This window comes from Neodiprion pinetum, chromosome 7 (assembly GCF_021155775.2).
Source record: "Neodiprion pinetum isolate iyNeoPine1 chromosome 7, iyNeoPine1.2, whole genome shotgun sequence".
NCBI lineage: Eukaryota > Metazoa > Arthropoda > Insecta > Hymenoptera > Diprionidae > Neodiprion > Neodiprion pinetum.
In genome coordinates, this window is record NC_060238.1 from 1,899,043 (window position 1) to 1,916,789 (window position 17,747).

Below are 17,747 nucleotides of genomic sequence, written 5' to 3' on the forward strand. Positions count from 1 at the left end.
TTTGTGTATGTATTATTACGTAGAAGCGTGTAAAATGAGAAAGATTATTATTAAACCTTTGTACCAAAATGAGCGTGTGTGTGTTTGAGGACGACGGAGATGGAAATAAAATTGCGAACAATAGAAAATTGGATGATTTGTAAGAGAAAATTATCAGGGGTTGTAGAAATTTTCGTGATAGAACGACGTAGAAAAGAAAATTGTAGATACAGGTATAAAGTAACGTAGACAGATAGAAAAAGAGGTAAAATAATAGAAGAGAAAATATTATTATACATAGATTACTTCGCCTTGAATTTTTCATCCATGAAAAAGGTAACTGAGGTAAAAGAACGTTCTATGCACGTATAATATATTATAACGTATCCATGGCATTACAAATAATACGGCTGTTGCATTGGACTAGATTAGATTAGATTAAATGAAATTAAACACAAGTATTTTTTTTTTTTTAGGTGTGGGTAGCCGGGCAAGAATAAAACATAAATCGCGCGTGTGAAAAATTAAGTGAAAAAAGAATTAAGTGGTCGGAAATGAAAAGTATCGTGCAAATTGACAAAAACACGAGAAGCTCTGCGTGACCCTATTTTGCATTATTACAGTTTATGAAAAATGTTGATATACAACAACGGCGATGATAATAACCATGTGGCAAAATTCGGTTGAGTCTAGATTTATCGATGATGGTATAACAAACTGCATAACACGGTATCTGAATGTTGTATGTAAATCTACCCACCGGCAGCACTGTATTCACACTGTTACCATCACCGCGATGTTGCAGTGTCAATGTTAATGAAATAATTAAGCCTGACGTAACCGAGCCGCCGCTGCAAATGGTATATCGAAACGATCCGTGATCATCATCGTTGTCGCCATTCTCGCCTGCCTTGTATGCTTTGCGGAGCACGTTGTGCGGGGGAAAAAAAAAAAAGAGAAAAAGAACGATGAGAGAAGCCAAACTAAACGATACGAAAAGAGAGCGCCGCGAAGGAAGTAAAAGAAGCGACGATTGAGGAGGAAAAGATAAAAATAAATAAACAAACGAAGCAAGAGGAAAAAAAGATACGCTTGGCGGAATTGACGAATTGAATTGAAATTGTAAGGTCGATAGGGTTTTAGAAAATGGTCAAGAGAAAAAACAAACGAAACGGAAAGAAGATGGAAAAAAAAATACATAAATAAATAAGAAAACATAGACGAGGCGAGAAGTTCGATTGATGATAATCGAACGGTAAAAATTAAACGGAGAAACAATTCCGATAATGAGATGAGGGATGGAGAGGGGGAGAGAAATGAATACCGAAAAAGAAGAGAGAGAGAGAAAAAAAAGATGTAAAAACGTTACGCCTGCCGGCAGCGATAAAAAAATTTGAGACAAAAAAACATTAAAAACGTGTCGTAACAACTCACGCCGTATTTTAATACCGTATGCACCGTTGTACGTACATGGATTTCTACATCAGGGTTCGTACGCTTTTTGGAATCCGAAATTCCCTGACTATTCCAGGTGTTCCAGTCTGAAAATAGGATTTTTTTCAGTAACCTTCCAAGAAATATGCGGTTGATTAATGACAATTTTTTTGCATATTGATACTAATACCGTCAGTATTACCTAGTAATTAATTTACTGTCCGACTACTAATTTACAAACAACAGCCAGCGATTTTCAGTAAGAAAAAAACGGAAGGAGGTTTCATATCAAGTAACGTACGTATAAGAACGAGTTTATTTCTTCAAGAAACTTAAAATTCCAGTCTTATTTTAGAAATTCCCTGACTTTTTCCTGAATTTTCCCTGCTGTAAGAAACTCCCCGAGTTTTCCAGGTTTTCCCTGTGCGTACGAACCCTGTACATATAGATGTATGTATAAACAGACGGATGAGTGTACAACTTGCGACTGCATAATTACATATTATTCGCATTTTATAGTGTCTTATTGTTATTCTTGTTCGTGAAATTCGGAATACCGAAATGTTATACATAAATACGTAGATCCATATGTGTTTATATATATATATATATATATATATATATATATATATATATATATATATATATATATATATATATATATATATATATATATATATATATATATATATATATATATATGTTCACATACGTACATCCATACATGCCTACATCCGCGCGTTAATATATTCCGAAAGAAACTTAAACGTAAACAAAGAGATGTATTATACTAGTCGTGTATGCGTTTGTGCGCGTATGTTTGTACGGGTATGAGATGTAGCGACTCGAGTTAACATTTTTTTTTTTTTAATAATCTGTTTCGTTTTTCGCCTCTCCGGCCTTCCTCTTCTTATTCTAGCATGATCGCCAGTCGGCGTGCGACGCCAAACCGTTTAATTTAGCGCGATATCGTGCAGTGCATCATAAAAAATTCGGAATGATAATTTATTTATTTATTTTTTACCTCGTTTTTCCCCGCTGTACACTCGTCATTTGAATAAAAATTTATAGAGACGACAAGCAGTACAGTCGAAGAGGAAAAAGAAGAAGTCGAAGAAGAGGAAAATGTACGCGTAACTTGGATAATTTGATTACGAAGTGAAATTTTCGATCAATCATGATGGGGGGGAGGGGGGGGGGGGGGGGGGGCGACAAGAAAAATAGTCATAAACAAAACGGAGAAAAAAAAAATTAAATAAATAAACAAACGGAAACAATGAGAATAAATATGAAAAATAAATATACGTTTAGTTAGAGACAGTTTCGTGACATACCACATCGTACATCCACGCATCCATGGTGGTGTCGCAGGTGACTCCGGGGTACATTAAAACACGTATTTCAGGTAAATCCGTAGTCGAAGATCAGAAGACCGGTGTAGCGATCCGCCAGCAGAGTCAACACCCGAATCAAAACAGAAACTGTCGATATAAGTTGTTGCTCCGAAAGGAGGAAGAAAAAGAAAAAAAAAAAAAAAAAAAACGAAGAAACTTGAGAAAAAGTAAGAACTCAACACTTGTTTATTTCGTCCATAGAAACTCGTTCACTTTCCTTGGTTCGCTTTATCGTCTCTCGTTCGCACCACGAGAATAAGCAGTTTAGCTAATTTGTTTTTATTATTATTGTATTTGTTCTGTTGTGTAAATTATCTATCTACGTCTACGGTATTATTAATTGCTTAAACTCGACCCCTCGACTGTCAACCGATCGGTTTCTCAGCACCGTTTGAAATCGGCAACGCGGCCGAGATCAACAAAAACAAAAACAGCAACGAAGAAACACTGACCGATTTGGCACACCCTGTATTATTGTTATAGTCGCCGTTGCGCTCGGTGATTGGTATTAACAATTTTTTAGAAGCGCGCATGACGATCGGAAAAAGTGAGAAAGAGGAGTGAGGGTGGGAGGGAGGAAGGGAGGAAAGGAAGGAGATCGCAGAGGGAAAAACGGAAAGGTTTCTCAAAGGCGAGGGAGTGCAGGTACTGCGAAGTTGAAACGGGGCAGTGAAAACGGCAGAGACGGACGAAGATTCGGCCTCGCGCGGCGAGTCTGAACTCGACGGTACCGTATCTACTGAAAAACTGAACGTCGCCGGCGCGCCGCCCGAGAATTCGGCGTCTCTGTGTGACGCCCGTTTCGCTGCGTCTCGCTGCGTTTCGCTGCGTGTTTCGTTCCGTTCCGTTTCGTCGCGTTGCGTTACGTTGCGTGCGTTGCGCCGCGCGCCCGATCTCGACTAGACTTTACTACTGGAGCTTCGGCCGGCCGGCCGTTCCCTCTCCAATTGGAGACGCCGCCTGCCGCCAACGCCGCCGCGCCTCTCGCGCCTCTCGCTCCTTCCTTTTCCCCCAATTCCCGGCCTTCGCAGCGGCTCCTAATCATCCTCGTCGTCATTCTCGTCGTCGTGTGTGTATTGTGTATCCGTCTCGATTTAATCAGGGCCGCGACGGAAATCGGAGTGTACAAAACTCGCAAAAATTGTCAGGTTGTCGGCAAAATTTTCTCGAAAAAAAAAATCATATGACAGACAAACACTTATGAAACATAAGCGATCAGCCTTAATATAGGCTACGAATTTTGTGGAAAACATTTTTCTTCAAGATCGACGCTCATCGAAAGAAAATATAAAAACTGATTCTTGTCAGTTTTGACCTTGAAAATCAAATTTGCGGGTATTTTCACTATCATATTCGCGATGATCAGCTAGTCAAAATACACGGGTATACGAAATTTGAAGTTGATCGGAGGTATGGACCTTTTGGGAACTACACCCTTAGAATCTGTTTTCACAAAATTACCCCCACTTTTTTTAACATTAATTATTCCTACTGTCATGCCTCGGAAATGGTCGCGTAATTAGTGTTTAAAATAATTAGCAGATATTGGTATAATTAAATTAAGCAGCTGTTACATCGAAGTAGAAATTGAAAAATTATTCAATTTTTCGTTTGTTATTATTACTAAACAGGGAAAAAATATTCGCAAACAAAGCAGAAATATCTTTACGATATTTTCCTAATTTCGATGAGGATTTCACGAATTTCCTTGAGATTTCCCCAAGCTTCCAAGAATTCCCTGATTTCCCAGTTCTGTTACCAGCCTGAGTTTTTATCGTCGCCGTCTTTCAAACGGACCGATATAATCGACAGGAGATTCCTCGCCAAATCGAACCCTGACCGTATCGGAATCTTGAAAGCCACGGTTTCTTTTCATTCGTTCCCACGTTTCGTTTTAGTAGTTACATAGATTTCCGATCTCTTTCCATTCTCGGTCTTTAGTTTACCTACGAAATTTTAAAAGCCGATAGAAACTGAAGGAATAAAATATCGGCTCGGTACATCTGCAAAAGCGGTTCTGCCGCACTCCTTATACAATAATATTGCATGCATGTTTTACAAGTGGAGCAAAATTTAATCGAAGATAAGTTTTTCGCGATAATAACAATATACAGATACGACGAATCTGTACTTTGGTAGACAACAGCACCTAGGATAATGCGTTTCAACGTCGCCTACCCAGTAGAAATATGCGACAAAATGGAATTACGCTCTCCGACGATCAGCTCGGATTCGGTAAACTCCAATTATTACGTACGCGAATTGTCACGGACACACACGTGATAATAACAATATACATTCATCTGACTGCACATACGAATTTATCTATTTTTCTCTTTCTCTCTATTTTTAGGTCTGTGCAGGAAGATGAAAACAACAAGAGAATTTCGTCAACTTGACTAACATCATATTTTTAATGAATGTTTTTATTTTTAGAATTTTAAAATTTCTACGATGCGATTGTCGCAAAACTATTTCAAGCGGGCTCGATACACGCAAATATTATAATTCTCCAAGAACTGCTGCGTCTGTGCTGTATAATATTGGCATGCAAGAAATTCTCTAGCCCAGAGAGTAGCATAGAATGAAAAATAGAGAAACTGAGAGCGGGGAGTAATCAATAAACGAATGACCCTTAATTAAGTTTTCGTTTATCCGTTTAAATCTAACAAAGTATTTACATATACACACTACGATGATTAATGCACCTACGTGTGTAATAAATGTATCCCTACGTGCAAGTATAATCTAATAAATGATGTGTATCCGTTAAACAACGGCTTACGCCAACGATTTGAAAAGCAAATACACCCGCATATAGACGCCTGTTAGAGAGCTGTGTACATGGTATAATATAATATAAATACAGACTGCACACGAAACGCGAACGAACTAATCGACCATGTTATGGTTTGCAATTACCAACAGAGGCAACAACGAAACCCTTTGACAATGGCCTTATCTTACAATCTCTCTCGCGTTAGAAATAGAAAGAAAAAAAAATGCACCCGAGTATCGTTAAAAAATTAATTTTTTTTTTGATTTTTCACCACCGCACCTTGTAATTTCTCAAAACATCTCTCGAGAAAATTCTTCCATTCTCAATCATTCTCCTATATATTGTAATACAACGAAAAAAAACCAGTAATAGAAGAGTCGAATTTAACTCGAGGCTGATACTTTAGTTACGTGAAGAAGAAAATAAAATAAAATTGTGCAAGCTACAAATTTATTTCCCACCTTCCGATTATTCGTTATTATTTCATTAGTTACACTACAATGTGTACATAAAAAATAACATACCGAACGATTTTCTACACCGTGGGTAAATTTTTTTTTTTTATTTTTTCCTACTCCACCAAGCACAGTCGATGATCGTTGTGTTGCTAATATTTTACAGTTGGGACACGAACCTCACCCCCCGCCAATGTGCGAAAAATCGAGGGTGCGGAGAGGTGGATGAGGGGGTGAGGGGGGGGGTTTACGGGTCACGGACGAACGCGACGTGCGAGATGGGCCGGCGTCGCGGTCGTCTCTCCGTCCCGGGGTTTTTGGCACTCACAGACACAGCCGCAGCTCACGTTTCCATACACGTACTTTGCAGACGGGAAATTTCGGAGCTCGCGCGCCCGTACAAAGTAAAACGTACATTGTAATAAGTATGAATAATATAAATATAATAACGACGTTTTGAAAATATTACAATCGTTTTTAGATTTCGTTTTTTGGTGTATTTTTTATTTATTTATTTATCTTTCTTTTTTTTGCCTTCTATCATTCTACTTTTTATTTCCAGCGAATTGCAGGTTTCCCCGCTAATTGGGTTTCACGGATAATTTGAGTGCGAGTGGTACGCAACGTTACACCTGTGTAATTTGAATTTTGGCAAAAATTGGGAAAAATTGTGTCTGCGTGCACGAGGGAAAAAATAATAAAAAAAAAAAAAATAAATAAAAATCTCTACAGAGAGAGGGGAAACAAAAAGATTTGTTGCAGGTATATTACGTATTCTCTGTAACGATTATAAGAGTAATTTTCGCAACTGCGCAATTACTTTTAACAACTGAAATTTCGTTCGCACGAAGACGTAAAAATTTTCTTTATTTCCCCGGGCGTGCAATCAATATACTTGTATTATATGTAATTAGGCAGGCTTATAAAGGTTTTAATCGCTTAAGGTTCGTATTTGAACCAATCGTGATGCATGTTAATTTTTTTCCTACGTCAAATTGTCCGATCGTAAAGAAAATTACACACGTATATGAGAAATTCCATGGGAACCCGACCAACCTTTGACCCTCAACTCTTCTGATTTTGTTGCAAATTTTTTCAGCAATTGTTTCAACTCTGTAACGGTACTCTGGATTTTTTTTCAGTTTCTTTATTCAACCGCTCAGTTACTTATAAATATTTAAAGTAACTTTGAAGAAAATCTGTGCTACAATTCTCAAAAAATTCTTAAATATTGTATTTTCTATGCAATTCATTTCAAGCCCGGTTCCATCAGGGAACGATTTTTTTCATCGACTTTGTAGAAACGTTCTAAGCGAAAGGCGGAATTTTTGAACATTTTTTAGGGGAATTGTCAGACTGTTTAAACAATTTTTTAGTAGACCAAAAATATTCAAAATGCTGAAAAAAGTAAGAAATAAAATCGGCCCATAATAAGCCTGGTCTTAGAAATGTTTAGCATAGAAGATACAGTGTCTGAGAATTTTTTGAAGATTTAAAAAAACATTCCTTTCAAAATCACTCTCAATGTTTATAAATAATTGCCCAGTTGATTTTAAAGTGTAAAAAATCAATCATGATACTGTTTCAGAGTTGAGAAATTTACTGAAATAATCAAAAATGATTCGCGCGGAATTCGCGTGTATAAATTACAAGTAAAATTCATCATCAGATTCTAGGACTTCGGGAAAACAGAAAACAAATCATCATAGAAACAGCATTAGAATAAAATAACTATTTTCCTAGAAAGATGTTTTCGCTTTCTCCAATGACACATGCTGTACGACAATTGGCGTGATAAAAAAGCACGAAGATTCGAAACGGCGGTTTTTTTTTTTCTTTTTTTTTTTTCATCTCCACGTTTTTATCCAGCTTCTTTATTTCTTTCTCTTCCTCGTCAACCTGCACAGATAAAACGCGGTTTCACACGAATGCAGGGTTGCTCGGTCTTCGCCACATGCGGCTCTTTCCATTCGCCAAAACTCATGACGATGATGCAGCAGCAGCAGCATCGGGAATATTTATAATACTGCAGGAGGAGAGAGTGGCCGAGAAAGAGGGAGAAAATCGGGGGAGACGAGGGAAAAGGCGAGAGACGGGGGCGGCAGCACCGACTATGGCCTTGAACTTGACTGCTGCGCCGTTTTTGCAGCGCGCAGCCACGGCCCTCCACGTCGACGTAGTCGTCGTCCTCGTCCCCGTCGTCGTCGACGTCGCCGTCGTCGTCCGCCGAAAACAACAGACGCCCATAGGCGTAATTTTTATATTATTACCGAGGACTTGACAGGGTTGCCAATAATATTCGATTATAAAAATTGCCCGACTCGTTCGCGCGTATTTCGCCTCAATGAAAATTGAAACAAATGAAAGGGAGGAAAAAAAAAAAAAAAATGTAACTTCATCTTCAAACGTTACAATTTCCTAATTTCAAAAGTCTTTGTACTTCATTTAACGAATGTTTCGCTAAAACTGTAACGTTTCGCGTAACCGTAGAAAAAAGATTTGAGTTGCAATTCTTGCAATAATTTTTTGTTTTTTTTTTTTCTTTCAATTGAAAAGTAAAGATCTATGATTATTAAAGGTTCTCTGCAAGTATAGAACCGAACGCTGTAATAATTCTGATATTCGTGCCGGTAAAGATATTTTATATAGGTTAAATTTTTTTTATCACTTTTCTATGGAAACAAATTTTATTCGAATTAGATTATTATACTGAACTGTGTTGAAGAATTTATTTCACGCATGCAACAAGATAGTGGATAAAATTGTACGATACTCTACGTACCATAAATTCAAATTTCGTTGGATTAAGTTGATTTTTATTCCTCGTTCAATATATCTATAAATAATAACGAAAATGAAAGTAAAGAAGAAAAAAAAAAAGTAATACCAGCACCAAATCGAGCTTTTGAAGAAATGGAAGAACGATCAACCAATCAATCGTTTACTAAAATTATTCGAATGATCGGTACTTTCAATTTTCATTGTTAAAAAACCGAGAATAATATGTAAGGCGATTAAATCGAACCAACGATTTTTTTCCTCCCTAATTTTTCCAACACGTACTTTATACCGAGTTGTTATTTCGTTTTTTTTTTCGCAACGAATGTTACACACGTGAAAGAAGGAGAAGAAGAAGATGACGAGGAACCGAAAATGGAAGGTAAAAAAGGAAAAATGTATCTAAATCTAATCTAAATTTCAGGTCCTAGTCTCAATAGCGGAATTATTTTTTGACAATTCATACTTCCATTGAAAACACTTTGAAATTTCATGTAGAAGTATTCATCTATCTTTCACTTATTATATCGAATAGGTATCTCAGCAAGTACGACAATGATAATAACTGATAGTTTAATCAAATAAATTGATATTGAATTGCTTAGAGTTGATGTGAGTAGAAGACCAAAAACCGATTGTGAGTAAGAATAATCGAGTGTCTGTCGATTAATCGAGTTTGAAAAATAATCGATCGTATATACTCGATGAATAGGAGAAAAAATAATCAATCATTTTTGGTCATACTCAAGACTGCTGATATGATATTTTGCAAGGTTCTACGCCAATGTATCTGGATGTTCCATCCGGCACCACACCAGCGAGAGTTGAGGTAGGCAGACTGTATAACAGCCTGGTCGATATCACGCTCTCACTTTCGCATGCTGCTGCTGCCGCGACGATGTGTACATATATATATATATATATACACATATACACACACCCACACACACATATGCATATATATACGTGCGGTAGATATCGCACACACAGCGAATACGCACAATCGGTGAATTACAGGTGAGTATGTAAAACGAGGATTCGGGTGTTTATAATACGTATGTACACACATATAATATATTTATATATATATACACGCGGAGTTTTAAAAACGATCCCAGCAAAATATCTACGATATTACGATCGCGTACGGAAGAATTATTGCGTTTCGTTTAGCAAATGAAAAAATATGAAGGAAAGAGAAAAGAGAAAAAAAACAACATTTCGGAACTTATTGTTGAGAAGAGAAGATATATATATATATATAAAATAATAGGAGGGTGGGTAAAAAATTTTATACTCGCGAGAACTATAAATATGTAACTGTATGTTAATCGAGACGCGGAAATTGTTTTATCACTTCCTTGTCTATGGAATGTATTTTTTACGATCGTCTGTTCGCGCGATCGAAATTCGTTGATTCGATGAGGGAGAATGAATGAAAATAAAGAAAAAAAAAAAAAAATGACCGAAACTGTACAATCGCGAGTGAGAGTGAAAATGAATTTATCAACGTTGAGCCGACGTACGTTACTGAATGTTTTTTTTTTTTTTTTTTTTCTTTGCATTTCATTGATTCGTCATATTTTTTTCCCTTGCCGATGAGTGCAACCCGCGATGAGGTAATGACAAAGAAGCAGATAAACTAAACCGGGTAAAAACATGGACAAGGTGAAGAATTGAATACAAAAAGATAAAAAAAAAAAAAAAAAGAAAGAAAGGTACAAAAACAGGTGTAAGTACATCGGATTGACGACGACGACGACGAGGACGCGTAATTTGAGAAAGAAATTACATCATGAAATTTGTACGTTATTATTGTTCGATTATTCGTGTATCATCATTGTTACAATATTTATTCAATGTTATATTATTTTTTTCGTTAACGTTCTTGTTTTTTTTTTTTTTTTATTTATTTTTTTTATTTTTTTTTTTATTCATCGACGGAAAGTTTGTTGAATTATTTTCATCATTTTCCCAACCTCCTCGTCGCTTATATCGCAGCGATGACGCGATCGTGTTTGAATTGCGAATTTTTTCTCACAATTGCACGAAATTAGAACAAATTGGGTTACTTACGTACAAACACACCCGCGCACAATATCGTATATATAAATACACGTATCGACGTACCATGTACTTACATACACGTGTGTCTATACAGATACTAGCTCGCGGCAAAAGGAGACGGAGTGATGGAAAAAGGAGAAAACAAAGGGAGAGAAAATGTGAGCGATGAACGAGCGGCAAGGTGGAAATTTTTTTTTTTTTTTTTTTTCAAACAATAAAATGAGAAAAAAAATTTCACTGGATAGGAAAAATATACATTTCTTACTTTTTCTTCGTTTCGAAACACGCAGTTTACACATCGTGTGTATAGATTCGTGCACTGTATGCATAGGATACGATAGAGGATCGTCGAGTACAAAGCCGCGGCTACGAGGTAACAACACGCGTAACGCGTCGTAACATCGCGAACGAAATGCAAATATATATATAAGAGTACAAGTAACATATGCAGCACGGCGTGCAGAAAATCGTCGAACAAAGCGAAGTTTGGTGCCAGAATATGGAATGAAATACGAACAGGGACAAATATTTATACCCACGTTACAAATTTTTCGCATTCCTTTTTGCTTCCAGCCTGACAGACGTCTCAAAATTTTTCTCACAGTCTTTTCAAAACTTCGGTGTTACCTTTTTTTAATCTCAATTTTTTTATCCACCAGCGAGATGAGATTTGAAAAAACGAAATCGTCAAACCAATTTCGAAAACGTCATTTTTATAAAAATTTAACAACTTCGCACCGATCTTATGATTTTTAAGCATGCCATATTTTTTTTCGCAAGTTTTTTATCTTTCCACGTTGGAATTGTTTTTGGTTTTTTTTTTTTTTTATTTCATCACATGCCTGGATCTAAATAGATTGCAGAATCGCATTATTTCCACGATCACGTGATCTATTTAGATCGGGGAAGTAGGAAAGAATAGAACTAAAAAGAAAAAAAATAAAATAAAATACTTCAATTCCGACACAAAGAAACTAAAAACTTGGCCCCATACATATTGTTATACGCATGTATCTATGTTTAAATTACTGACCTCGCTAATACAGATGTATTTACATCTTGCATGTATACATAGGCGTATTCGCGAAATATAAATTTGCATGCAAACAGAAGAGATGAAGAGACTAGAACGCTTATCTACAGTCTATAAATACACACGCAGAATTTTTAGATCGCTGCGTGTATGCGTCACGTGTAATATCGTAGTGTAAATTTTACACATATATGTATAATCTGTGCATAAACGGTGAGTGACAACATTGAAATTTTAAACGCATTCCAGTGATGATATTTTCTCAAGTTTTTTTTCTTTTTCCCCACTGCAGACGTATTATATATTGTATACGGTAGAATGAGTATCGATAGAATCGGTACGCAATGCGTAAAAATACGTTGCGTAAGGAAAAAAAACTCGGACAGAATAGTGGAGAAAAAAGAACGAACGAGAGAGGAATAAGCAAAGATAATTCAAATTTTTTTTAATCGAATTAAACGAAATTTACGCTTGAAATTCGGTAAAAAAAAAAAATCGTCACACGATCGTCGAAAGTTACAATCGCGTCTCCCCACAAATTATTACATACTCATAATATGTGTACAGATAACAAATGCTTATAAAACTCTTACGTGCGTTTCGACGTGTACGTGTGTATTATTTTTCTTCTCATTCTCTGACACACACATTCTCTCTCTTTTTTTTTTTTTTTGCTAACCTCTTTTTCTTTCCATCCGCGTGATCCGCGTACTTCGGCATGTATAATTTTAGCAAACGTAACCAAACGCGCAGAAATAGAATTTAAACCGGTACTGGATATCTTCCATTCGATTTTGTCTATGCAAAAAACGCGAAACGTTACGTTATACGTATACGGACTAGATTGGCGAAACGTTTACCTTTATACATACCATAAGTTTTACACCGAAAATTATAACCGTAGATTTGGTTATACGTGTGTAGAAAAAAAAAAAAAAAACGAGCAACGACGAACGGGCATTGGAAAAAAAATTCAGCCGGCGCGTGATCAGCGCATCGCAACGTCAAAATGGCAACGATGATAAACGTGTGCGATAATATTAAGAACAATAATAACGCCGGTGATAACAGTAATATGAGAGAGAGAGAGAGGGGGGGGGGGGGGAAGAGAGTAAGAGAGTAAGGTAGATAGAGAAAAAAGAAACACATCCACAGGCAGTGTAATAGGTCAGTTATTCGCAATCTGTTGAACGGCGAGCGACGCACGGTGGCGATAAAATGTTATCAAGGTAAATTCTTATCTCTCCCTTCCCCACCCGTCTGTTAATTTCATTATTTCGTTTCGTTTTCATCGTTATACTTACATTATTACACGTAATATATTTCTTATTGGCGAGGACGTCGCCGCCCAGTTATTAAAATTATACACCATCATTATTTATACCGTTATTATACATTCATTCAAAGTTAATAATATCCACGCATCTATATGTAAGCCGAGCAGCTTGAAATATTATTGAGAAATAAATTTCAAACATTATATCACTGCACGGTTCGAGCTTTCGTATATACTCAAGAGTATATATATATATATGTAATGTTTTTTGCTCTAAACACCAGACTGCAAATGTATATTATAGAAGGAAGTCGCGAAAACAAAATACAACAAAGAAATCCCCATAAAAAAAAAAAAAAAAAAAATGCAAAGTGCAACTGAAAAACTACCAAAAAGACTAAAGTTTATTTTCTCTCATCTTTGGTTCTTTCTTGTCCGAATATTGTATTCCGATCCGTAACCAACCGCATCTATACATGCATACATAACATACATACGTAAGTATACTTGATGTATATATACATCTGTACATATAATACACATACCGTGTGTTCACAGTTGCACACGGTCTAATAGATAGCACGGTGGTATAAAACGTCCGTTTACGGAGGGGCGGGGGAGATAATTTTTAGAAAGTCGACGTACGGCTGCGTTGAATTCTCTCTCCCAACGGATGACGGAGAAAAAGAATACACGCACATGCGTATCAAACATACACGTATATTCTTTCTTTAATTAGACACAGTGCGAATGCGGGGGATATTATTTTGTTTTTAAACTTACACGATTATTGAGAGAGAAAAATAGAGAAAGACAAGATTGACGGGGAATATTTTCAAGGAAGAAATATTGTAAATGAAAATTGATTCCCTTATTTTGCGAAAAAGATGGAGAAATAAAAAAGAAGAAGAAGTAAAAAAATGGACGACGTACGAGATCGGAGAAGTTGGAGAGTGGATGGCGCGACGTGTCTGTCTGCGATACCGGCGCCAGAGTTGCCTACCTGACCCGTCTTAACAAATTTCGGCAGTACCCTGTTAGCGACAGGCGGAGATTTGCAGTGTGCTAGATTGTATAGATATACATGCGCGTGTATCTACATTCGTACATGATCGTACGTGTGTACGATAGATTATCGAGCAAACAGAGAAACGCGCGGAATACGCGCTCGGCCATTAACGTGGGTTTTAAAACCCGACCTACGCCGCGGACGAAAAAAACGACGGCTGCGATCTCCCACCACCGCGATACATGTGTATATACATTGTGGTTGTTCATTTTTTAACTCCCTTTTTTAAGGCGCGGATCAAAAAATTTGCGAAAAACCTGCCGGAGGTAGGAAAATATTTAGAAGTCGCTACCAATTATTGTAATATTTTTTACTTATTTTTATGTATACACCTTACGGACTTATGTATATGTTGGTTTCTTATTATTATTATTATTATTATTATTATTTTGTATCGTGGTCCAATTAATCATTCACCGATCAACAGCAAACTGCACCCAACAACTTCGCAGTTGGCTGTCCTCGTCTTTTAACCGAAGGATCAATCGTCTCGGAGAAATTTGGATAACAGTTTTTGCTATCGAAATAGGAGTATCGCATCACCTTAATGTCCCTGTTTCGTTTTCGGTACTGATTTTTATGAACAGTGATTAATTGGACCACGATACGAAAAAATAAAATAACATATTATATATGTATATATAAGTCCGTAAGGTGTACACATAAAAATAGATAAGAAAATATTACAATAATTGGTAGCGCCCTCTAAATATTTTCCTACTTTTTATTTGTCTTTGACACAAATTTTTCGAGTATAATCATAGAATAATAGTAATAAAATTTACTATATTACACTTTCCAATTGTTTTATATGTAATGTGATAACAATAATGATAACGATGTATGATAATACGCGTTGTCAATTCGAATGTTACGTAGTTTATAATAAATATTACAGGCAAAACAAAAATTCACGTTGGTACGTATATATGTATGAACGATGTCAAAACCGGATCCGAATACGTAATGTAACCTCGATGTTTTTGATTTTCTTTTTCATCTTCAAGTTTACGAACTGAGGAGAGATATTTTTAAAAAACTTTCATAATAATCGGTTCTAACGTATCGAGGGTCTCTCTTTCTCTTCCACCGTGTTTTTTTTTATTTATTTATTTTTTTTTTTCAGGCAAGATCCAGGACATATTATTTTTGTTCCTCTTTTTATCCCTCGTTTCGATAACATACCCCAAAAGTGTTGGCGCGTGTTTTTCTCTTTAGCAATTTCTCGGACAAGATTGTGTAATTGCATTATATATTATCGAACAGTTCAATTTTATCACATATTGTAATAATTTTGCCACATAACATACTTACTCGTAATTGACTACAGTTTCCATATTGTATTCCTCATTTCCTTCTTTCTTTCACTTATGTTTCGTTTCGATTGATATAAGGATTTTCGGGAGGATAAGGATGAAACAAAAGATGTCACAAAAAAAGTGATTAACAAATTAAGAAAACTAAGATAAATAGGTACATGAAAGAAATCAAGGTCAGGAAAAATATCTCGACGTTGTTCCTACGTCGTCGTCGTCGTCGCCTTCAGTAATATCCTGACGTCGTTGTCGTCGTGCCACCACGTGCTAGCGATCGATAAGCGAGACTCACGATGCATAAGAGTCGAAGCTTACGTCAGGTTAGGATTATCTTAGATCTAGCCTTTTTTTAAGCTTAAGGTACAGACCCAGCTTATGTTAGATTAGGTTACATATAATACGTAGATTCAGGGTAGGTTAGGCTTGTTTGAGTTGTACGAAAATCAATCCAGGGACAAGCCTCAGACATTCTCATCGTTGAAAACAACTCAATGAAAACCGTCGTTACAGACATGCTCGACACGTGAATGGCGACGGCTTTTTTTTTTTATCTTCGTCTATCTCACTTTTGTTTTGTTTTTCAACAAAGATGGTGGACGAGCAAAACGCCACATATGAACATTACACATCATATATATTGGCAAACTCGTTCGGTTGTGTTCACAATGCTAGTGTTTCATCATCGCCCCCTCCCCCCTCCCCAAATTACCCCCCACCGTCCCCGTTGACTAGCGATGAGCTTACCGAGGCCACGGACAAGGTGCATCCTAAAAACTGCATAACACATTGGAGTGGCTTACCTCGTCATGTGTGCAGTCCTCCTATTCGGCGGTTGAGGTATCGTTGATATCTGTCCGGAGGCCGTGGAGCGTTGACAACGTCGAGGATGACGAGGATGGGACGTTTTCGCGTTTGTTTATTAATATGCCGAACTGGCGTTGGCGTCTCGCGGAGTAAGGACGGAACACGCGATCTGTGATGTGACACGGACTTGAGTCGAGGTGGCAGCACGACGCGCTAGAAAACCCCTCTCGCGGAATATCGAGGAAAACAAAGACGCGGATTTGCTTTTCCTCTCCGAAAAGCTACCGCGACGCATTCACAGACTAGCGGAGAGGCGAGAAACTCTCATGCAGCTGGACGGAGAGTTTGTTCCACGATCTACGCGAGAGCTTCTGGAACCAGTGGAAAATGGCGTTCGTTCGCTAGCCACTCGTGTTGGCATCTGACGGCGGAATTGGGAAACCTCACAAAGAACTTAATGGTAGAAGTTCAGGCCGCTCACACCGCACGACGGACAGACAAACTTTAGGAACACTGTTTGTATAACGTGTTTGTCTGACTGTTCAGCGGATTACGGAGGCGCGAAAGCTTGCGAAGCAATAACAAAAAAGAAAATAAACAATATATTAATAAACAATGGGGTTTCAACTCTGACGGCACATGTCTCGACAGGAATTTAACACTCGACGTAACCCCAGACACGCACGTACGTAAACTTTTTCAAGGACGCAAAAGCGACCACCGCGCTCTCTCTCTTTCTCTCTCTCACCCCGTGTATTCGACGTGGTACTCGATTCTAGTACAGCCACCACACTTTCACCTGGTTTCAAATATGGCCGACAAAAGTATGGAGCATCGGTGGAGTATCAAACCTGGAAACAGAATATAACACCGACTCAACATTGTGGCATTATTACTATGATTTGTTTCAACAAGGTTAGCGCGCTCAAGTTTTTATCAAACTTTGGCGATAATCTCAAACGAGTTTCTCTTCGTCGTTTGTTACCTAGTTTCTTTTTTCTCTACGCTCGTTTCGTCATCGCGACTGCGTTAACGTCGCTTTTCTAGTGGATAGCCTACGAATTTCCCCCCTGCCGCAACCCTTGACGGGATGGTCGACCGATAAAAATTCGTTTTCGGTTGTAAGATCGCCGGTTAATTTATTACTATCGAGTATCCACAATTTTTCCGGGCGAAATAACAGTGTGAGGAAACTCGATGCTGCGACGTGAAGAACGAAAAAAAAACTGTCGCCATGTTGGCATATTGGTATTCATGTCACGTGATCTCGTAGATTTCTCGAGATCTTCAATTCTCAAACTCACTTCACGCTGATGCGACATGATGCTAAGCTTGAAAATACATTAACAAAAAAAAAAATAAT

At 37.4% G+C, this 17,747-nt stretch overlaps 1 protein-coding gene across 2 annotated transcripts in view; it reads right to left on the minus strand.

The window, feature by feature from the left end:
- The window catches only part of Err (estrogen-related receptor), a 37,957-nt gene extending 20,353 nt beyond the window's left edge, over positions 1-17,604 (minus strand). The window contains exons 1-2 of one of the 2 annotated variants that reach the window (XM_046634216.2): positions 17,370-17,604; positions 16,381-17,235 (exon numbers count right to left, since the gene is read on the minus strand). Coding sequence is in view for 1 of the 2 variants with exons in the window: in XM_046634213.2 (XP_046490169.1) it covers positions 2,748-2,801 (54 nt within the window). In the remaining variant the exon portion in view is untranslated. Of the gene's footprint in view, positions 1-2,747; positions 3,707-16,380; positions 17,236-17,369 lie in introns of those variants that run through there. The other variant, XM_046634213.2, reaches the window with a different exon arrangement.
- Between the last annotated feature and the right edge of the window lie 143 nt (positions 17,605-17,747).